Source organism: Aptenodytes forsteri, unplaced genomic scaffold, assembly GCF_000699145.1.
Source record: "Aptenodytes forsteri isolate BGI_AS27 unplaced genomic scaffold, ASM69914v1 Scaffold164, whole genome shotgun sequence".
NCBI lineage: Eukaryota > Metazoa > Chordata > Aves > Sphenisciformes > Spheniscidae > Aptenodytes > Aptenodytes forsteri.
Window position 1 is genome coordinate 2,467,680 of NW_008795527.1, and position 23,358 is coordinate 2,491,037.

Sequence of the window (23,358 nt, forward strand, 5' to 3'; positions counted from 1 at the left end):
GGGGTGGGTGTTACTGTTTGTTGGGGTTTTTTGTTTGTTTGTTTGTTTTTTACTCACATGTACTTGTAAAAACCTTTTTTCTAGAACAGATGAAGATCTGAATAGCAGTACTGAAAGTGTACTGACTAAACCAATCCACGTTAATAAGTTATAAACATCTGTGATACTCAGCTACAGTTTAGTTCACCTATTTTAGTAGAAAAATTACTTAATTTTAAGCAACTGCTTCCTAAATTAGGAATAAAACATAATGAAGAGTGACTTTTATATGAACCAGCTTCATTTTCTCAGCACAGGTAACTAACAGTGGCTACCTATCACCTTGCAGTTTACGTCTCTGTTAGGAAGTGTTTTTAAAGATGCTACAGCACAGAAAGGATTACTGAAGCCATCACTGCGCAGCTGATGGAACTGCCAGTGTTTCCCAGAAAGACCCCCATGTACCTGGAGCTCCAACTGGTACTCGGTGAACCAGCTCTAATATATCAAGCGCTCACACAAAATCACTGCCTGGGAACATGAGCACTTGCTGGGTAGCCTGTGGCTTTTCAAGTCTGGGAGATTAGAAGTTTTCCCTTTCAGAACACATGGCACTGACACCCTGGGTTGCGGAGGCAGCAATACAGTGCCAGAAGACAAAAAGGAGATAGAGGAGATGCTGTGCAGCATACCACCTAACACAGGAAAGTAGACTGCTTTCTCCTCCCTGGCATAACATGCACTAAGAAACAAAACACCTATCTAAGCACTGTTGCCAGCAACAAAACATATGACAGTCCCATCCTTGCCTTCATCTTCCCTCTCTTTTGATTTGGGTAATTCCTCAGGGGTAAGGTCACAAAAAAAGAAAAAAAGGCCCACAAGGAATGAATGGGAAATGCAGTACAAACTAACAATCCACAGCATGAGGAACAAAAGCATATTTTTTGTTCATACTACTGTACAAATTACATTGTATATTTTACAGAAAAAAAATTTACTGTCTTCTGCCCATAATCGTTAACTCCCATTCATTCCACACTTACCGCTCAGTTGAAAATATGAACACTTATTTCGCCAAAATAGTTGAAAGCAGAAGTTGGAGATAACATTTATTGCTCTTTATAAGCCTGCTACAGTTCCATAATATTACTAGAAACTCTCGCACAAGCCGTAACATACCCAGAACAGGAGGCAGCCATAAGCATACATGTCAGAGGCTGGAGAAGCTGGCTGTCCCATTTTCAGTTCAGGAGAAACTAAGCTCAGGGTACTGACAACCATAGCGTTTGCAGCAGCACGTTGTTCCTATGGGGGAAAAAAATTGTACCCATAATTTCAAGCAAGACCGACAGCATATTGAAGCAGATGTATCTCCCTCTCCCTTTTAACGTCAGACACAGACTAAAATGTAAAATCCTCTTTCACTGATCAAAAAAGAGTGGTGCGTAAAGGAAAAAAGAGATAATGTCACACATCTATCATCTGTAACTGTAATAGAAGAATAAACATGGCAGATTTTACTCAATACTAGAACTATTAAAGCTCATAAGGTGGTAAAGAATACAAATTGCAAAACTTCTCAAATTAGAAAAAAAAATCACAAATATTAGAAGACATTCAGCACTATTTTGGAGAACTTCAGTTCTAAAGTTCAGTTCTGCCAGCTTTCCTATTTTTTCTTCTCTGCCTTTCTGGCCTTCACCTGAAACTAGCTGCTTCCTCCCTCCTGGTTTCCAGCATATTTTAGGACTGCCTACTGTCAAAATAAAAGCTAGACCCTGAGGTTCTATCCCCTTCCATGACGGCAGCCAGCACCAGCTATAGCCAGATTGGAGAAGACTAATCTCCAGATTGCCAAGAATACTCGGTAACACATCAGTTATCAGCTCCGCTCATGCATTTGTGATCACGCGGAAAGCACAAGCACTGAGCAGTACTGACACCCCTACAGAGAAGGCACAAACTGGATCCAGGCTGTGAACCATGGGTGGAACTTTCCTGCTCTATCACACATGAGCTGCTCGTTTCAGCACAGCCCATACCTGCAGAGATAGTCTTCCTCAGCTCTTGCAATTTTCACAATGACACCATCTGTACTGAGTATGACCTTCCAGAAAATTCAGCTGTCAAAATTTTGAAAGCATCTCTCTTTAGCATGTTGAAAATTGAGATTTATTTCAAGGGAAGCACACCTTGCTATCCAAACATTTGACACTCTTCATGAGGTTAACAGATAATGCATTTCCAAAGCAGAAATAAGGGTTCTCAATGAAACTTACATTTATGTTTATTATATTAATATAATGACATATTATTGTAATGTAAATTACTACTAAACAAATTAAATAAGCATGAAGCAGACCTCTAGTAAAAAAATGCTTTAGTTCAAACAACTTGAGTTTAGAAAGTCAAAAGGTGACTACAGAAGAGATACCGTTATTGGAGACTTTGCTGTGTAAACACAATGAATAGTAAGAAAATAGCTTGTGTTCTTAAAGAACATTAGATTTTCCCCAAGAACAACTATGAAATTCTTTACTACAGAAACTGAGGACTAAATAAGAAGTACATATAAATACAAGTATATGGAGGCAACATGTAAAATCCTGTTAATTTACTAAATACCACGACAGATTAAAACTCATACTAGAACCCCATTACCTATCAAACAGAAAGGCAAAGACTTCATATGAGCTTGACTAGCCCTTCTTCAAACATGAGTTCTTACTCTCACCTCTGATGATGCTGATTACCATTAAATACACAAGACAGACAGCCAACAAACTACTGCAACTTCTCTGTTTTGTTCCACTGTTTTGCTTAACCAGAGCCCACACTTGTTCTTTTTTTTCCCCCCTCGAAGATAGATTGTGACTACAAAAATTTCAACAACACTCAGACTGTCCAACCCTATTCAGAATATGAAACAGGAGTCTCACTGCTAAGCACAATATTTATCAATAAACCTTTTAAATTACAAACACAGTGGTCTGTTTTGATACATAATTCTGACTAAAAGTCACTAAAGGATTTTTTTTTACCTCTGATTTCGTGAAATCAAAGTCTCCAACGATTCCTTGTTTTCGATTCACAGCAAAAACATTATTTCCATGCAAAGATCCATGTACTATATTAGCTCCATGCAACGTTTGTAGACCTTGGGCCACTCCTTTCATCACTTTTAATGCCTCCTAATGATTTAATTTGGGTGTTCATTACAAAGATAGATATGGAAAAAACAAAGCACAGTATCACGTAAGTTTCTATCCAGAACTAAGGTGTTTGGTTTTTTTTTTAAAGGTTTGTACACATTCAAAGTTCATGCCATTTCATTTTTATGAAGTATGGATTAATTCCCAGTAAGATTATTATGACTTGCACAGCCAGGCAGGAAAAAAAAACATGCAGTCACCGATTAACAAATCACTAACATGAAAAAATATGGGGAAAAAACCACAAAAAACCATGCAACTTGGACCTTTACAAGTAGGTCCAAGTCATCAAACAGAAGCTTCAAGTCAAACAGAACTAGAGAAAAGACTCTATTGGCTTCTAGCTACTGCTTCTTTGAGAAAGGATGACTATCCAAACTGCCTATATACTGTGTGGGGAGGAGGGAAAGGAAAAGGAGGGGGATGAAGTGAGGGGGGGGAGGGGGGGAAGTTACACACACAAGAGTCCTCTAGACCTTCAATACAGAAATGCCTGCCCCTGAACATCTAACATGTTCAACTCCAGTACTTTTAAAAAAATGTACTAAAAATACAGCTGAGGCATTACTATCAAGAAAAGAAAAAAGTGTATCCAAGCAAAATCTCTTTTAGAAAGTTATAAACTACTGCCTGACCAGATGCTAAGAATGCCAGTCAAGCTATCCTGTGCAACTTTGTACGGTCACTGTCAGCCACCAAAGAAAGTACATCGGTGAAACACCATCAGCACCATAAGATACAGCAAAACAATGAGTTCAGTTCAAAAACATACAAAATAAAGTGCTGATAGTCTAAGTAGTTATACTTACTTCTAAAGTTAAAGGTGTATCAGCCTGTAAAGCTCCCAGACTTGCTCCTGGGTAGTACGGGACCATTAAATATACCAAAGGATCAGACTTCAACAACAACAAAAGGAGGAAAAATAGATTGTTTTAAATATCAGGAATATTGGGAAGTTTAACATGCACTAGATGTGCGACAAATCCATTCATTATGTTTACTAAGTAGACAGTTTAGCCAAACTCAGAAAGGAAATATTTTTCTGATTCAGTGCTCCAACTTAAAATATGTTAAAGCTTTAAGGTCCAATTACAAGTCTTTCAGCTTAAACCAGAAATCAAGATCATCAATTTGAATCTTGCCTTGCAGAAAAGAAGGAACAACAGTTGTAATAATCCAGATTTCTCCTTCTGCTGATCCCAAGCTCTGTGATAGTTGGCAACTCTTTCTATCACTTTGGCTTCTGAGCTTACATCTACAGAGTATCCCTTAAAAACAAAACAGATACCTAAGCTATTACTCCTAATGCCTGTAACATTACTGCATTACATTTTTTTAAGAAATGCATATTGTTAGGTGCCAAATAACTTCCTCTTCTACTTAACACAAAACTCAATTCCAACTGTCTTAGACGGTTCCCATATTTTCTTATTAACTCTTAGAAAGTCTGTACCAACAAAACAGGGAGCATGTCTCTAATTTGAGATTTAAATAAGCCAAGTCAAAAGCAAGAAGAATATTTACAACTGTGCCTCTCATAATACTACATCCCCTGGTTTCCCAATTGCTAGCAGATTGGTAGAGAAGCAGAGCAAGGGAAAAGTAGCAGTTCCTGACATTTCTCAGTGAAATCATCAGGAAGACAAACCAGCATCTGCAAAAAAAAGACAGGACTAATGAACAGGGAAAAAGGTCCACCACATGCCAAAAAGAACAGACAGTAGAGGGGAAGCACTGTTCACTACAGCAGTCCTCAGAAGAAGTGAAAAAAAAAAAAAAAAAATCAGTAAGCAACATGGAAACAATCCAGAAGGTAAACAATGCTTCATGTTCTACAGGCCCTGACAAAAAAAATCTGCCATCAGAAAAGGGCTGTTAAACACAGGGATATGAAAGGAACAGCAGAGTTCATTCAGAATCAGCACACTAATAAGCCAAGGCCTCACCTGCAGCGCTAACTGAAAGCCAGTGACAACATTACCTTTAAAAGAACCTTCTGGCCCTGAATTTCTGAACACACTAAAGGTCGCTTTGTGCTCAGTTCCTTCATGGGCTCAGCATCCAAAAGGTCTCGCTCCAGGCTGCATGTCAGAAGTCCACCAGAGTTCTGAAGCACACGCAGATATCCAGGGTAAGCACACGGCATTTAACAGCTGGTAAGATTCAGAGGCTTCAACGACCTCTCTTCTTCCTCAATCAACTTAGCAAAGCACAAAACCAGTTGGGACATGTTAAAAAGTTACAACATCTGTTACCAAGATGCTGGTCATGATGAGGCAGCTAATGAAATGCATTCCTTGAACATCCCCCAGAAGAGGAGGAGAAGGAGGAAGACCACAACAAACAACGCTCAGGGTATATGTCCCCCAAATGGACAAGACTGTGCAGAGCATTGCTGGTGCAGAGCCTTGATAGTGCCCGAAACAGTAACTGACACTGCATTCAGACCCAATCTCTGCTTACCATATAGTTTAGAATTCCTGCTTCTGGATAAAGAAGTGGTAACTCAGGGAACCATTTCTGTACCAAATATGTTAGCTTCTCCTAAATGAAGGAAACAAGGCCCACAGCTTCAGGTCACTAGTTTCTGACATATATAAATATACACTGACATTTGCAATGTATACCCAGGACATTCAAACATACATTGACCATAACTGTACCTCCTTCAACATCATCATTCAAAGTAACGCTGCTATTTGCTTTTTTTTAAAAAAAAAAAACAAACACACACACACACACCACGAATACAGCAGTTCAATATGGACAGATTTTTGAAAGCTCTGAGGGTGGGTAGTGTTAAGGCCCCAAGCAGCTCACGCGCTACCACAGAAAACATTTCATCTTTTCTACAAGAGGGTTTAGTAGGCCTAAACAAAGGAAAACAAGTTCACTATGGGTAAGTGAAGGAAGATAGAAATCAAGTAGTAACACAGATCAGGCCAACATCTCATGCATCTCCAGACCCCACACAGCTGTAATGCTGCAAGGTAACTATTACACATAAATGCTACGTCTGCAGAGGTAGGTATATCACCACCACAAATCCTGGTGCCTTCTACTTGCTCAGAAGGCAATGGTTTCCAATTCTTCCCTCCATATAGAGGGCTTAGAGAAAGGGTGATCTCCTTCACTTCAGGATAAAAGCCTGTTTTAACCTAGTCATAATGAAAGTTCCCCTTCTTCAAGAAATACAGTCTTTCTTCAGCAACTGAGCTTACACTTTCACCTGCAGCTCTTCTCGGTTGAGAACTACAGCTCACATCTTTTTCTCACCTCACCCTCTTATGGAGGAGGGAAGGGGGGAAAAGTCTGAAGAAACTATGTACAAATAGAGATAAAATTGATCAGCCTCCATGCTTTCTCCCATAGGTTTCACCAAAAAAGGGCCATCTTAACATTCAACACTATAAAAATCACATTTTTTATTTTACTCAGAGCACACATTAAAGCAACTGAAATGCAGATGTGCCTCATACAGGTTTGTTTTAGTTGCCTAAGTAGTTTAATACTTACATATTCTTCTTGTTCCTTGGATATTTCCTGCAGAACCCTATTTCGCAGATCAGCAATTTCCTCTTTTATTCCTGTCATTTCAAACTCACTGTAATCATCAGACTGCATTAGGAATAACAAAGTTAGGGTATAATTCTCATTCTGCTATTATACCAAACAACTGTAACCTACTATACCAAGATCAAAAAACAGCCTCCATATCACAGTTCTGGAGTTGAACGTATTCTCAAATGCGTATTTTACTCAGTCTCCTTCCTGGAAACCCAAGAGAATCTCTTAAAACCTAATCACTGAGAAAGGTGTTCCCTTTATTTACATGACAGATCAAATGTTCCAGCCCTTTGCCTATTTGTTTCCAAGTCAAAGAGCTTTTTTTTTTTTTTTAAAATTAGCTGATCTCATACAATCATAACAGCAACATCATTCATCTACCAGCAATGCCAGGTTCTATAATTCATTCACTTTTCTCCCATAAGCAGGCATTCTCCTCATGTCACCTCAATATTCAAGAATCCTCTTCCCAATGGGTTTCATTAGTGTGTCTCATTTTAAATCCCTCTTAGAAGCTTACTGCCCCTTTACAATGCTTAGAGAGACACATGCAGGTTCTTTTTTTCCTTAAGCGTCACCAGAATAATTAATGTGCGATCAAACAAACAGCACTGAAGCTGGGATAATATCTAGATTCTTTGGACTTCTCTGAGGGGTAGCGGGGAACACTGAAAACTAGAACAGACATTGACTTCTGTCACCAAAGGGGAAGTACAAGCATTATTAACAAAGTTAAAACTTAAAGTAATCACACAACCAGCACAGTAAAAAGAGCTGGACAAAACTGTTCATGCTGTGAACAGCGACCGTCACCAGAGGGACTTAGTTAAAAGCACAGTGCCATGGCTGGGGAGTGAAACAGAAAAGTGGCTATGTACCCACCTTCTGTCTTTTTTTTTTTTTTTTTAAAGCCATTTAGGCTTGGTCTCAGGGGCCTGTAAAACTTCCACAGTTAAAAGCAAAATTCAGGTCAGAAAACACAAACTGTTCTATATAGTTACCACTTACTTGGACTAGACAAAATAATGTTTCTAAACCAATTTAAAAAACAGACAAAACCACCAAGACTGTAACATTTTCATACTTCCTCAAAGTTGTTCTTTTCAACCAGCTTCCACCTTAACCGGGCCTTTAAGCTTTTCACAGTTTTCTTAATTGATAATAAGTTGTTAATGTCAGGTCTTCTATTCAGCCATTCCTCAGCCTGTTTTTTGAACTAGGAGGAAAAGAAAAAAAAGAAAAAAAATCAGAAAGTGTTCAAGCACTCTATTGTACTATGCTTTAGTCCAATGCATTAGAGAAACTGCCTGAAGCCTATCTGAATTCAGCTTTTCAGGGTCTTTCCCCACAGAAAAGGGTTTTTATTGTATTTCATTTTAATTACATTAACCTCCTTCTGGAAAACTAACATTCTACTTAAAGCTCAATCCCCTTAAGTTACATACTACTGATTTGTAATGAATCCAGAGATTCCAGCTTCCACTGCTTTGTTTTTTTAAAAAGTATCTTTGTATTTAACTGAAATGAAGCATTGGCTGAGGTTAACAATCTCTCATCACCAATATACTCCTAGAATTTCCTTATAAAAAGGTAAGAGTACATCTTTCAAAAAGAAATTATGTCAGAAAGGGTTGCTAGTATAGATCAGCATGACAGAAATAAATAAGGCATAAACTCACCTCAACACTGGCCAAGTATCTGTTCTGTATGACAGCGATCATACTTTGCTCCTGACGAACATTACGTATAACTTTATTGTAAGCACTCATAATTATTCCCTTCTCTGCTTCATCATGCTCCTGGATTGAATCACACAGAGTGAGATTAAAGATTGAGAGTCATTCTTCATTTGTACACACCAACGTTTAAGATGTAAAACCTTTACTGAGAAATTCCATTGTTAATGGAAAAAAATCACTCTTCTCAGATTTTTCTCTCTCTTCTTAAAGAGATTCTAAAAGGGAAGTTAATAAGTCTAAGAGTTCATCCAATAGTTTCAAGAGAATAGAACTGATTGGCACTTCTATGCAGAAGTCCAATTTCATATTCCACATGCTATGAAACAATTTTATTTTTTCTTAATGATAGCATGGTTAAATAGATATGAAGCATTAAAGCATGCAACCATTCTTCTAAAAGAGAGTCACTAATTCTATCACAGAGAGCAGTCACAAGCAGACTAAACTACTGGTTTGTTGTTAGTATGATGCTACATTAGAGGACAGGTTCAACTTTTGCTGACACAACCATTATCTGGCACAGTAGGGACTCTCATTGCAGAGACAATGCAAGTACCTCAAAGATTAGCAAAAGAGAATTGAGGAAATGCTTATCAGAAAAGGTAAATAACTGGGGAAAAGGCTAACACAAGCACAGAAAGAGGTTACCAGTAAGGCAAGAACACTTGTCGCATGCAAACTGAAAGTGATGAAAAACTATTCATCTCTTAAGACTGGAAAAAGTAAATTTATCCATACACATTCACCCAGAGAGGCAATCCCATTATTTTAAAACAGAAACTTACTTTTCATCACCTGTATTTTCAACACAAGCACCAAAACAGTACAGCTCAAAGAAAGCTTCTCTGCACACAGGGGAGAACCAGTTTTCCCAGTATTTTTTAGTTAAGCCAGTCATACATACAGCTAAGTTGCTGTAACGCAAAGCTGCCCTCTGCCTGTTGCCTGGAAAACACATTCTCTTCTCTCTGGGGAGCAACCTGAGTGACTTTATCACATTTCCACAAAAGAAGATGCTGCCTTGTAGCAAATAAACTCATCTGATACATTAAGAAAAGCTTTAAACTTAAATCAAAGATGTATAAAATATATAGAAGTCATGACACAGTAGGCGTGATTAGAACTTACATTTAAGTCAGTATCCAGTTCTTCACAAATAGCCAACTCAACCTTTTTGAGAATTTCATCTGCATTGCCAACCAATTCCTCTAAATCTGAAGATGCTTCTGACATCAGGTCAAAACACTTCAAAGACAAAAAAAAAACCAAACAAACCACACACACAACCAGCCTTGAAATTTTAAGTAAGAAGTTAGCAAGCAGACAGCAAAAACAAGCAAGAAATACAGAGTTATAGCACTACTGGAAATCTAATCAGGATTTGTGTCAGATCTCACCTTTAACTGCCTCACACTTGAGTGATACAACGGTTTCTAAAACTAACAGAGTTAAGGTTCACCAGGCAAGAAAAAAGTTGATTCTTGCCTTGATCAGGTTTTATTTTCCTAATCTCATTTTGATTTTACCAAAAATGAAACAGTAGAAGAATCCAAATCCTTCTCCTATTGAGTTTCATGTCAAAAAAAAAAAAAAAAAATCAACGTGCTGCCCACACAGTGATACACAAGATGCTCAATATGGCAGTTTCACTATTGAGTGGGCTTTCCATTCCTACATAGTACTACCTGAGATAAAGACACATCCTGGGATCTATTTCAGAGTTTATCAAGTGTGAAATAAGGTTAAAGATTTCACCAGGAAACCCTAAGTGTTTTCATAGCAGTCAGAAATAACTTAGCTTCAAGATAAAGATACAGAAGGTGCCAGAGAAAAAATCAGTAAGATCAGCTTATGATTACACTGAATGTTGTTTTCAGCAAAGTTTTGTTGCTCATATCTGCAGAAGAAGAGGTATTACACTGGCAACCAGAACTAAAACGAAAATATGGTCCTGTATTTAACATGCAAGATACACAGTCATAATAGAAACCTGCAAACTCCACCTCATTCATTTACCTATCAAGCATGTGTATTCCACTAAAGATTGTGAAAATATTTTATTGCCTTAACCTTAAAGGTACTAAAAATAAAAACTTTAACAGTGCGAGTTCAAACAGTATGTTGCTCCCCAAAGCCTGGGGTTGCATACTGGAAAAGAGCCATCCAGTCTCTGAAAATTTCCTTGTCTGTCATTGACCCATTTCCTATTGTAGATTCTGATCGATGCTACATGAGATTAATGTGGATTCAGAAAGAGAGGAAAAGGAGTATCTACTTAAAATAAGGGGAGGGGAAACACTTCAAAGAAACATTTGCTCTACACGATTGCTCACTTTTTTTTTTTTAAAAAAAGGAGCTAGAAGTTAAATTGCAACAGAATAATTGCATATCAAAAGCTGAAATGATTAAGATGGATAAATGAAAATTTCTTTCTTGGTCTACCTACCAGTGCTTTACCAACCCATGCCAAAAGTCTGTACATTTCCTGTGTCTCTGAACCATTTGCAGAAAGAGTTCAGATTTGAAACAGGTAAATCAAAATTAATCACTACCCTAACAAACTTCAGTCACTTTCATACATGCAGAATAGCACTCTGAATTGCACCCAGCAATCAGAGAAACCCACCTGCAGGTTTGTTTGCCCCCTCTAATAACTGACTGATTATAAACATCTGCAAGTAATTATATTCATTAACATTATACTGCACATGACATGCACCAAGTCTACACTGCTGCTGAACAGAATTTATTGTGAGGTGAAGGAACACTGTTATTCATAATAGCATCTGGCCACAGTGAACGCTCTGGGTACAGTGAAATGCAAGGGCAGAAAACCTATTCACTATGAAAGGGCACGACCCTTGTGGGTTATGTACAATTCACATGGGCAGGAAGGTTATGCTGACACAAACCGAGAACATTTACACACAAGTGCGACAAGAAGGAGATCAAGGAAGCTGGGCCTGCAGGAATGGAGGGAGAGCATCTTACAGTCTTCCCAGGAAGATTAAGAGTCCTAAACTGAGAAAGAACATAGATATGAAGAACAGAGACAGGAAAGCCACAAAGTTACCTCCCTACTTTGCACTTTCTTTACAAGGAGAACTCAATGGATTGTAACCAACTTCCACCATCCATCTCCTTATAAGACAAATAATACGCACTCAACTTCAATACTCCAAACCTCCTACAACTCAGACTGAGAGAGACACAGCATCAGAATGGTATTCCAGAAAATACTGCAGGACATGCAAATAGAAGTGGACAATTTATTTGCATAAATTCTCCACACTCAGCATTTCAATGAGGAAAAAAATTCTATTATATATTTGTCTGCAACCTGTACCTAGATCATGTCAAGTCAGACTAGCGGCTTCTTTGCAGTGATCTTTCATAACCTCTTTCAGCAGCATTTATGAACTAGAACCTTTTAAAATCTGAAGTCTTTCTATCCAAAGGCCACTTTGAAAGGACAAATTAAAGCATTTCAGTCACACAATGAACAGATAGAGCACACCCATACAAAATTTATACTCGCATAAAAGTACTGATCTTTATACAAAAGATGTCCTTCCATAAGAAAGCATAAACTCTGGCTCACGGCAAAGGTACACTAACAATAAAGGTAAATTAACTCTGTTCCTCAACGCATTACCTTTCCCTCTGTATTGAGGCACTGTCATTTAGTGCCACTGCTCATATGCACAATCTCCCTGCCATAGGCAGTTGCCCCTGCTAATGCCTACTCCTCACAAGCTCGGTTAGACAGTGTCATATTTCATCTTTTTCACCAACAGGAAAGATTGACTGTTCACCTTACCTTTAAGATGCCACTGAACCAGCCAGCAAGAATTTGCAGAGCTGTGTCCGTATCATTTCTGATGCAAATTAATTTCTTCATTTTAACACTCTTCCACTTAAAGAACTGTTGAAATACCTCCTCAGAGTCATCTGCTTCAGAACCTTGACCGTACACCATCTCCAGAGAAGTAGACAGTTCCTGCGCATCAAGTAAACAAAACCAGGTTTGCAAACCAGAATTTTGTGACAGTATACTATCTATAAAAATCAAGACATTTAACACAGAAAAAGTTAGCACTACCTGCTGACATAAAATTATTTCTACTATAAAGGCCTCTTTCTATATCCAGTGAAGTATACTTTATATTCCACCTTCCTCTCAGATCTAGTGGCAGTATGTCTACCAGAAAATGCAATGCAGAGAAAGATCTCACACAGAGATTATAGAGTCTGATTTTTCCCTTCAAAACATGGAAGGAAAAGACCACAAAAAGCTTAACAGCTCATAAGTCATTTGTATTCTAGTTTCTTCTTCCCTATGGATTGGACTTTAAAGTCATACTCATCAGGATAAAGAGCAAAATGGGGTTCAATTTATAATGCTCCTCATAGAACTGCACAGATTCAGAAAACAAAGTGAACTTGTACTGAGAGACAAGGTGAGCAGCCAGACACCTGAGGAATGCTTCCGGACTGATCCCTCCCTTCAAAAGTCACTAGCCAAATCTCTTCTGAAGCACCTTTGTCATCACACTGATTCCTAGATGGAACAGCAATTACCTACATGTCTGACACCTGAAGGCCCTCTGAAATGAGTTTTACAGTCTGGAAACTTCTATTTCCATCTAAAAACCAAGTATTCTGCAAGTATATGAAGCACAGGGTCCACCTCCTTTGACTTGTATTGGAAAACAAACTGAAGTGCTACACATAAGGGAAAGGCATCCAGGCTAAAGCTCAGGGCAAACAGAAATCACTTTTAAACAAAGGGCAGTCTGTCAAATGACCTGAAGAACAAGCTGGGTCAGGGGGAAATGTATTGGTCAATTACCAGTGGAGACAACATCCTGACAGAAAGCAGCCTTCCTTGCACCTGGGTGGAAAGTCCCATGCTGAAAAATACTTGAGAGCTACATTGGTGTTTGCTGTAGTTCGAAAGAGAAAATTCTCCCTAAACAGTGGGATTTGACTGAATGAACCTGTGCTTTTGTAATAAATAGCATCCTTCAGCTTTCAAAATCCATTATTTTACTTATCCACATCATTCCCGACAAGATGACTAAAGAAACCCTAAGAAAGGCTGCTGACAGGTTGCTTATAGTGTTTCACTTTTTTTCTTTTCTCAGATCCCAGAACATTTGAGTTAAATATCACAGACCTTCCCAAACAACACCTAGGTCATGTAGATGGAGAGAAACACCAAAACACCTCTCTCCCCTCCTCTTGAGAGGGGTTTTCATCTTTGCATCCCTTCAGACTCAACAGCCAATACTATAGAAAAAGCAGTATGACAGAACTTAAAGTCACTTGTCAGGAGCCTTTCAGACACTTGAAACACAGAGGTCATATGAGCAACCAAATGTAACTTAAAGTAAAACAGACTGACACTACCACCACAGGCCAGAACGTGGCAGCAATGAACTCCCCTTGCTAAGGACTGCAGGTACTGTGGAGGTAAGGAAGTGAGCTTGACCAATTTTGTAGAACTACACATGATGATGCCACAACCAGGCCCCAGCTCTACAGACGGAGTACAGCAAAAGTTCAAACTGGGGCCAAAAGTGTAAGAATTTCCTCACATAACAACTAACTAAATACAGTGACCACAAAAAAAACAAAACAAAAAAAACCCCACCACCAAACACACAACCAAAAAAAACCCCACAGCAAACAAAAAAACCACACCACCAAACAGTATTTTATAAAATTCTAAAACTAATTTCATAACAATAGTTACTATAACAAACAGCATTCATTTAGTACAACAGATTGTTTAAAACAGCAATTTCCAACTGAGCCAGGTGACATGAGCTTCGTACAAATATGCTTGTCTATAAGCAAATACAAAAAGTAGGTTTGTGCTAAATTTAGAGACTATTGAAATCACTCAAGTGCACAACAGATTTTTCTCACATTCTTTTTTGAACAGCTGGATTTTAATACACCAGGATACACATGGATAGAAAATGGCATGGCAAGGGAGAAGCCCGGTTCAAATGGAAGAGTCTGAAGGAGGGAGGGGGAAAAAAAAAAAACAAACAAAACAACACAGCCCGTTTAACAGCAGCCAAAAGTGGGTAATAGAACTGAGAAAAGTGCTCAGTAACAGTTTCATATCCAATATCACATCCTGTTTACAAAAATAGCAGCACTAGTTACACCAGAAGAGTATCTGCATGCATTCCATCAGACTGTCCTGAAGGAAAGAATCCGGTAAGTTACATCCTATTTCTACCCATCTATTTTTCATGCTATAAACACGCTTCCCTAAAACATTAGCAACTTCACCAGCATATGGATACAGAAACAGGCTCCAGAAGGATAACCAGTTACCATATGAAGATGGCCCAGTGGCCTACGTGGCACTTGTCTCAGTCGCTATCTCTAAGCATGGTAACTCAAAGGGAGCACAGGACAAGCTACTACATGCTATGCATGGGGCAGAGCAAACATGCTTACAGACAGCTAACGCAGAACAGCTGACAACTGTTCAGATCATACCCTAGCTTGCTTTAGAGTAACTTAGGTGTACACCCACACTCTCGGCCTTCCTCTTAACCAATGCAGTATTGTCGCTTGGAAAGCATGGAGCTCACCAACTGCTTATTTCGGTCCTAACCGGTTGGACCCAGCTGGGGCTGAAGCTGTTTGAATTTGTCTGTAGTTCAGGCCAACAACAGTTCTCACTGGAAGGTATAAAACATAAGTCAGAAGAGGTGTGTGATGCAGAAGAGAGGTTTGCAATAACACAGCCTCAGTGAGAGGGGCATTAGCTCCCATGCTCCTGTTCTTCTGAGAGACATTGGAAAAATACTCGTTTCTCTAGGACAGCACAGCATGACCTCTTCAGCTCTATAAAATTGCAACCAGTGTTCTCACTGATACTTGATAGAAACTTATTTCTTTCCCTACTCAGGAAAACTATTTTGATCTTCTAGCTCCTAATACAAGAGAAGACCATCAACACAGTTAAGCTAAAGCCCAAAATTCACTTAACACACCTAGCAGCATTTCAGTACCCCTTCAAAAATTTAAAAAAAAAAAAACTATTAAAATTTCACTGCAATACAGTTATCTAGAAGATGCTTAATGCCTACCACCTAGTGGATTAGCACAGTATAACCTTTAAACACACACCAAAAAAAACCCCAACCACAAAAGAGAAAAACGCCACACAACACCACACCAAGCTTTCCTCTGTCTGAAGGAGCAGGATCCACACAGGGCCTCCAGTGATAGAAAGACACAAAATGCTACCCATCCAATATCTTTTTAATTAGACACCAATCTACATCTCAGACTAGAACCAAAAAATAAGTGTATTGAAACATTTTTTTTGAATGGCATTGAAAAATAATTCCATTAGAAATTGAGTAAGTAATTCCATGAAAATATGAATGCTTCAATTTATTAGTGCTGCGCCAACCTTATACAAACTTATGTGCAGCCTGTAATCTTAGTGATTTTTCATAAGAACCCTATTTCATACATGTGTGGACGAATACATGTCTGGAATTTGTACAGACAAGCTGTCAAACTATTGCCAACCTTTTTCTCCTCTCCACACACACTTGCAGAGTCAAAATAAAAGCAAGTAATATTTCTGAAGTTAAAAAGAAGAAAATAAATTATTTCTAATAGCAAAGGCCAGAAGCACCAGCTTGGTAATATTTCTATTGGTAAAGTCCTCTCCAAAAGTTCTTACTGCCTCTACAGAGCCTATTTTCCTATCACTTTCTGTTGTTGGTTTGTCTGGGAGGGAGACTCTTGGTATAAACATGTGCTCCTGTAGTGTTTAACTCTCACCTTAAAAAAAACAAACAAACAAACAACAAAAAACCCACACAAAACAAAACTTTAAACATTTTACACTTTGCTACACTAGTCCAAACTACACAGTCATCTTAACAGAAAGGGCTAGGAAAGTGTATAATCCAACCACAAAACCCACTGCCACAATTTGCAGGATAACTGCATTGACTTTTTAATTGTAGGTTCTCGCATTAACACCTGCTTTCTACTAAATATTCTGTGCTTTGTGAAGTCTTGTTAGTCCCCAAACACAGCACCACAAGAGAAAAGCTGTTGTTCAAATCCAGTATCTAGATAATAACTTGCCTCTAGAAATAAAACATCTGGGAGACCAGGATCACAAGTAACACCACGAACTACAGGTGTCAAGATGTACAACTTAACTCGGAAGCGTTATCTAAAGCTTCATCTGCTGCTGTCAAGGTCTCCAATTATAAAATGTTTAACATTTAAGAAACACCCTCCACAGGTTTTCAGTGTTTCAAAATCAATACTGATAAAAGCAACCTCCTTACCTGTAACATTCTTGAGCGCTCAGAGAGGGGCAGTTGATTCACTTCCAAAATTAATTCTTCCACTGCTGAACACAAGTTCTGCTGCACCTCATCTCTCTGGGTAATCAATTCATCTCTTTCATCCTATGCAGAAGGAAAAGCAAGTCAGCAACTCACACCCAAATGCCACATACACAACGTGGAAAGTGATACAAAAGAGCATTAATCCCTGCAAAGTATGAATAGTACAATACATGCCTGACTAGGAATGAGTGAAAAAGCAAATTTTGTTTTTAATCTCTACTCCTTGCACCATGACCACCTTGCACAAATACAGCATCCTTTACAGTGTAAAAATATGACTACATTATCAGACAACTAAAGCAACAGTTTCTGCATATAGTACAATACATGCCTGACTAGGAATGAGTGAAAAAGCAAATTTTGACAATAATCTAATCTCCTTGCAGTTTTTTATTGCACTACAGAAATTAGAATTTGGATTATCCACACTTCCACACATGCCAAATTACATCTACAAAGTCAGATTACAAAAGATTTCTTGTTGGAGAAGAACACTCTACAATCAAAAAAACCCTTTTACCAATTTTTTCCTTGCCTTCTAGCAAGAGAGACAGGTGACCTGTAAACTCCCTGCTGATTATCTGCAGTAAGATCATTAAAGTAAAGATAATTTTCTGGAAACAAAAACAAAGTTTCCCTTGGATGACTGGCAGGATTAGTTCTGCTAATGGGAGAGGAACCCACATTCATGTCAGACAAGGTACCTAACAGACTCAACAAAACCAAATGTTTCGAAATGGATGAAGCAAGTTACTCAGAATCATGTTTGCAGTGTTCTTTTCACAGTGATTTAACCCAACATGCCCACAGAAATATGAAAATATATATGAACATGGAAGACCAACTACAGCTTCACAGACCTACTGTAAAGATTTGCTATTCCCTTCTATATCCATCTCCAAAAATAAAAAAGTGTAAAATGACTCAAGTAGCTATAACACACTGTCCTGACACGCGTTCCCTTCCCCACCCCGGAAAAAAAAAAAGTCTTGGAAAGTCTAGTGTGGAAGGCAATTAGTAAAGAAACAGAAAACAACAAAAGAGTTAACCGTGGCGCTAATACCAGTTTCACATGGAGCCAAAGAACAGTCAAATGAACACTTCCTACTAACAAGCAATATATAATATAAATATATCTGTAATATAAGTATGTATACACAAACACAGGTTCTCAAAGTTTCTAAATTTAGTTTATCCAGTGAAAGCTTAGAATTTGACTTAATCAGGAATTTGTAAGTATCCACAGAAGACAGACTAGAAACCTTTTGCCTGGATCAGACAAGGGCAGAATGAGATCCAATGATTGGAAATTGAAAGATGGACGAACTCCAACTAAAAATAAAACCCCAAGTTGCAGTATACAGTGCTTTAAGACTTAGATTAGCAATTGCACAGATGTTGTAATTAAACCAGACATTAGTGGGCTGGATAATAAAAATCAGTGGATTAAGTTATACTATAGAAGGCAAACACAATGTATTGCTTCAGCACTTAAAAACATGAAACAACAACAACAAAAAGATTTAATAGGCACTTCTGCACTTTTTGGGCATCTCTGGTGACCAAAAGCACGCACAATTTTTACAGACTTCCTGCTGTTTTTCCTGTATAAGACAGGAGCTAGTTTGTAAAAGAATACTGTAACGCACTGCATGAAAAGTGTTCACGACAAGGGGTCCTTACTCCTTTTTAAGACAAGATTTCTGCAGAATAGTACTTCAAAAACTAGAGCAATAGAGACTTAATGTAGAAGAAGATTCAACCAGGCAACCAAACTCCAATTAATACCAGTTTAAGCACTAGAGTAAATTTAACAGTCTACACACGACTAAATGACAATCCAGGAACTCAGACGGCTCAGGAGCCACAGGATAAGTCTCCTTCCAATGTCTGCCACTTAACTGGGTACATGCGACACTTCATGGCTCAGCTAATGACTGTTAAATAACAATAACTTCAGAGAGCATTAAGAACACAGGCAGTATTTTAATAATCTGCTTTACAAAGATGTAAGCTCATCACAACAGCAAACAGTAGAATTAAACTCCTTTAGAAGAGGCTAAAGGCTTCTCAAAAAAAAAAAAAACAAACAACCCACACCACACAAAACACACCCCACCCACAACCAACTCCACAACCCCACAGAACCAACCACCAGACTCGGTCATGCCAAATGCCAAGCTAGCTTACCATCTTGTTTCTGATAACTATAGCAACACTTATGAAAGTGCGTAAGAGCAGGATATGTATAGTGCAATCACCTCATCAATGCATTCTTGCTTTAATGACTTAATGACCTCATAAGCAAGAGGAAAAAAAAATGAATCCCCCTCCATGGATGAGTTCTAATCCATTTTTAGAGCCTATTTCCATTTTTGGCCCCAGTTTTTGGCTCCCTTTAGTTCAAGTTACTACTTTGCAGTATATGGAATAGCTAAAACTAGCTCTGGCATCAGCATCCTCATTAAACAGCTCTATTTATCCCACCCTTCCCCCCCCCCCCCCCTTTTTTTTTTTTTAAATAATCAACTGAATAGTTCCCCTTTTTTAAACATTAACATGATTTTTTTTCATCCTTCCCACAAAAATGCTGAATATGTACACTACAGTCTCCAATCAGTTTCTAAATCAAAATCATAAAGTGACACATCCATAAAACACAATCTACACCGTCTAAAAAGTCAGAATTTGTATTACTCCCTATTACTATGAATATCTGCCTACAGTGCAATCAGGGGAACTTCTAATTATCCCTGTTTTTTCATCTGTAAAGCTGCCACCCTCTCAGTAACGTTTCATAGGAGAGCTGGTTAAGGGATCAGCACCACTACCTTCCTATTTGGACACAGAATTTACATCAAATTCTATGATTAGTTTTGAATATATTTTTCAGCACTTCCACTCCAGAAGAACCATCTTTGTTATTTTCATACACACCATGCCCCAATACTACCTCAGTTCACTGATTATCTTCTCATGTTTCCAAGACGTATGTTACATAAATACCTTATTAAGAACAAATGCTCCAGTCGCCCATCTTCATTTTTGGGACAGTATCCAGGAGAGACCCAGTTTAACTAGCATAAACCCAACTAAGCAAGCATAGACAATGAAAACTGAAATAATGCCATTTACCCTGTACTCAAACTTTATTGGATTTACTCACACCTGCGATACTTATTTAAGATGCATTAGGTTTCCCCCAAAGCAAGACAAGTGTTCACTCCCAAGAACTTACAAACAGATGAGGCTTGTGGCAGCGAGAGAGGGCATCAGCACTCCAGGGAGGTTAAAGGAAGAGCACGTTGCTTAGGCAACTGAATAGCAAGATTTTAACTTAGTAAAACCAATTTTGATCGCTTAGGTTGACAGGTTAAGCAAATAAGAGTTAAACAGTCTGCTATAGTTTAATAGCCAGCTATTTCACCCATCTGTTCAGGTTCACTGGGCTTCCTGTACACTGCATTTACATGTACCTCATTTTAACTGAGCAAGAAACAAAAGTTAGTGACATCAACATACTCGGTTGCACTATCAGAAATATTTATTAGCCTATCTACAGTCAATATAATTTAAGTAGGGATGACAGGCAGAATAACAAGCACACCCTTTTACTGTGTGCATCCTGGACATTTCTTGTATTTGAAAATACAGTAGCCAAGATTCTGTGGCATGTTACAGCACATAAAATAGAACTGTAAAAATAAAAATGATTCTCAGGAAAAAAAAAGTTAAGTCACTACACTGTGCATTAAAACAGGACAACCTTTGTGGTACTGTAGCTCTAGCATGATGCAACCAAAACTCTTCTTCTGTACCCTTCACCTACCAAAGTCTTCAAAATACTTAAGACAAATTCCACGAGAGCCTTGAGATGTCCTGCTTCCAGCTGCTACCAATTCATCTTGAAAACTAAATTAATTCTTCAGGGAGCTCTATACTTACACACACATTCCCACTTGCATACCCTTTGCAGCACTCAGGCACTCTGGGGTATACCTGACATCTAGCAGAACTCAGGTCTTCTTTACTTTTCCCCTTTAAGATATTGATGACACTACCATGACAACTTCCCCTCTTCAGATAGCAGGAATTTTGTTTACAACAGTGTGCTCTTCAAGTCATAAGATTTCATGCCACCATTCATTTACACCTTACCTTAGGCAACCAGGAACCATGTCAGAATGGGCAGGGGGGGAACAGGGAGGTGCTGCTGATTTCTGAACAAAACTAGTTTTCAAGCCATGTGTGAGGCCGCACCTTGTCAACACAAAACATGTGTTTGTGTAGCCCTCTATGGAGCTACTGGAAGCAGCATAGTGCTGTAAGCTCATTTCAGCAGTATTTCAAATATTTTGGCAGTGTAATGCACTACAACACATCATGCAGACATGACTTCATTGTTAGCCATTCACAACGGAAACGGGTGACAATGTCCAGACTGTCTAACATATTCCAACAAATTAGTCCATCAGAAAAACCTCAAGCAGTCTTCAAGAATGAAACCTCTTTTCATGATGTTTCTCATGGAAGAATGCTGCTTCTTGAATGGGTTAGCAACTCAAAAAAACCCCAAAACCAAGAAAGCCCACCCACACAGCCACCTGAATGACACCAAAGCAACCATCTCCTCTATTGAATAAACACTTCGAGACTCCCCAGTCACACCACTGTATCTGCATCTGTCCTAACTCTTGTCCTCGTTAAGAGTTTTCTTTCGCTCTACCCCCAGGCCCAACTGAGTCAAAGCAAAACTGGACGAAGGGGGTGAAAACAAGTTCTAAGATGGCTTTGCTTTACTTGTCTGTTTACTTGTCAACAAGGTTTACGGACCTGCTTGAGCTCAACCATCCCATGTAATCTCCAGAAAATTGCAGCCACTACTATTTCATATGGGATCAGAAATTCACACAAGGAAAGCTTGTGCAAGCGAATCCCTAAGCAGCCCTGGCTCCTGGGTACCTCGCAGTCTAGCTATTCTTCTACACATTGCTCCCCTATACAAGATGCAACACTGAAATGTCATCTGCTTATTAACACTTATCTTAAGGTTGCAAAGTTTAAACATTTGACTTTCTTTTGTTTACTATAAACTATTTCTTTTCACCTACAGCAATCAAGTGTACGCCATGCCACAGATGTTTTAATACTTTTCCCTGCACAAGCAACAACAGAACTTACTTGGGTTCTCCTCATGGCTCATTATTTTCTAGTCCATTTCATGAGCTGTTAAATTCAGTGTAATACAGCAATACTTCTTAAGTAAACACATTTAAAATGTTTTAGGTTATACTTGAGAATACTCACAACACATTTGCTGTCATTCTCCCAGACACACAACTCCCATCCCTTCCCTGCCTTAGCACAATGCCTGCCACAGACCAGGGAACCTTCCCATTCCCAAAAGCAGCATCGCCGCACACGAGAGACGCGGTACATAACCGTCCTTATCAACACAGCCATGTCTACGTACCCAGGCAGACTTTTTCAGATCTGTGGTTGCAGAGAAGTTGCACTAGATGGCAGCTTTCCTCTATACAAGTCCATCTTCCTATACAAACGCATTCGCGTACCGCTCTCCTTATGCCTCCCCATATGAGGGAAGCATATACCCAGTAGTGGCATGCTGCTTTAACAAAAGGTTTTAAAGACAGACACTGCAGCTGCACAGCTGAAGCGGTTTCTATCACAGAACAGAAACCTTTTAGCTACCATGTTCTGATTTCCTTATACTTCTTTACAAAATCAAGGGCATCAAAAAGTCTAGGTTTAACACAAAAAAATAACACTCCACAAATACGTCAGTTGTAGCAAAGCCTCCGACATTACCTAGCAAAGGACAAATGTTTCCATACTATGCTCATGCTATCCAGCTGCAATTAGACTAAAATACCCTGTCAATAGCTGTTAAATTATAGCTCGAGAAAAAAATAATTCCAACCTACCACATTTCTGCATAACTGAATCCTCTCTTGAGCCAAGTCATACTCTGTCCAAATCTTCCGCAATTTTTCCAAGGAAGACGGAACAGTGAGACATCCTTCTGTAACTACTTTTATGGCTTGTGAGAGCTGCTCCCCAAAACGACTGTTCTTATTTGTGTGCCTAAGGTGTAAGGAGGAAACAACATTTTACCAGGAATTTTTTTTCAGAACTTAAGCAATTTAAAAATCAATGCTATTCAGACCCCCGAACACACGGATTTTGAGATAGCACCTGCCATGTTAATAACCTAGTTTCTTTCAAAAGATAGCAGCAGCAATTTGTCTCATTCCACTGTTAAATCTTTTTTTGAGGAAGGAAGAAGGATGAAGAATACATTCATTATACCTCAGTACTGATGAGGCTGTACACGAGAATTCTCTCCTGCTTTTAATTTCCCTTTTGTCCTATTTTCTCCCCCCCCCCCCCTTTTTTTTTTTTTTTTTTTTTCTCCACCCACCACCC

The 23,358-nt window shown here is 38.7% G+C and overlaps 1 protein-coding gene across 1 annotated transcript in view; it reads right to left on the reverse strand.

Moving 5' to 3' along the window:
* The window catches only part of STK31 (serine/threonine kinase 31), a 41,761-nt gene that overhangs the window by 6,567 nt on the left and 11,836 nt on the right, over positions 1 to 23,358 (reverse strand). The window contains exons 9-21 of the mRNA XM_009282076.1: positions 22,857 to 23,016; positions 16,849 to 16,971; positions 12,321 to 12,500; positions 9,629 to 9,745; positions 8,441 to 8,560; positions 7,846 to 7,977; positions 6,711 to 6,812; positions 5,658 to 5,738; positions 5,176 to 5,301; positions 4,337 to 4,462; positions 4,004 to 4,090; positions 3,024 to 3,173; positions 1,162 to 1,287 (exon numbers count right to left, since the gene is read on the reverse strand). Of these exons, the coding sequence (XP_009280351.1) occupies positions 1,162 to 1,287; positions 3,024 to 3,173; positions 4,004 to 4,090; positions 4,337 to 4,462; positions 5,176 to 5,301; positions 5,658 to 5,738; positions 6,711 to 6,812; positions 7,846 to 7,977; positions 8,441 to 8,560; positions 9,629 to 9,745; positions 12,321 to 12,500; positions 16,849 to 16,971; positions 22,857 to 23,016 (1,630 nt within the window). The remainder of the gene's footprint in view (positions 1 to 1,161; positions 1,288 to 3,023; positions 3,174 to 4,003; positions 4,091 to 4,336; positions 4,463 to 5,175; positions 5,302 to 5,657; positions 5,739 to 6,710; positions 6,813 to 7,845; positions 7,978 to 8,440; positions 8,561 to 9,628; positions 9,746 to 12,320; positions 12,501 to 16,848; positions 16,972 to 22,856; positions 23,017 to 23,358) is intronic.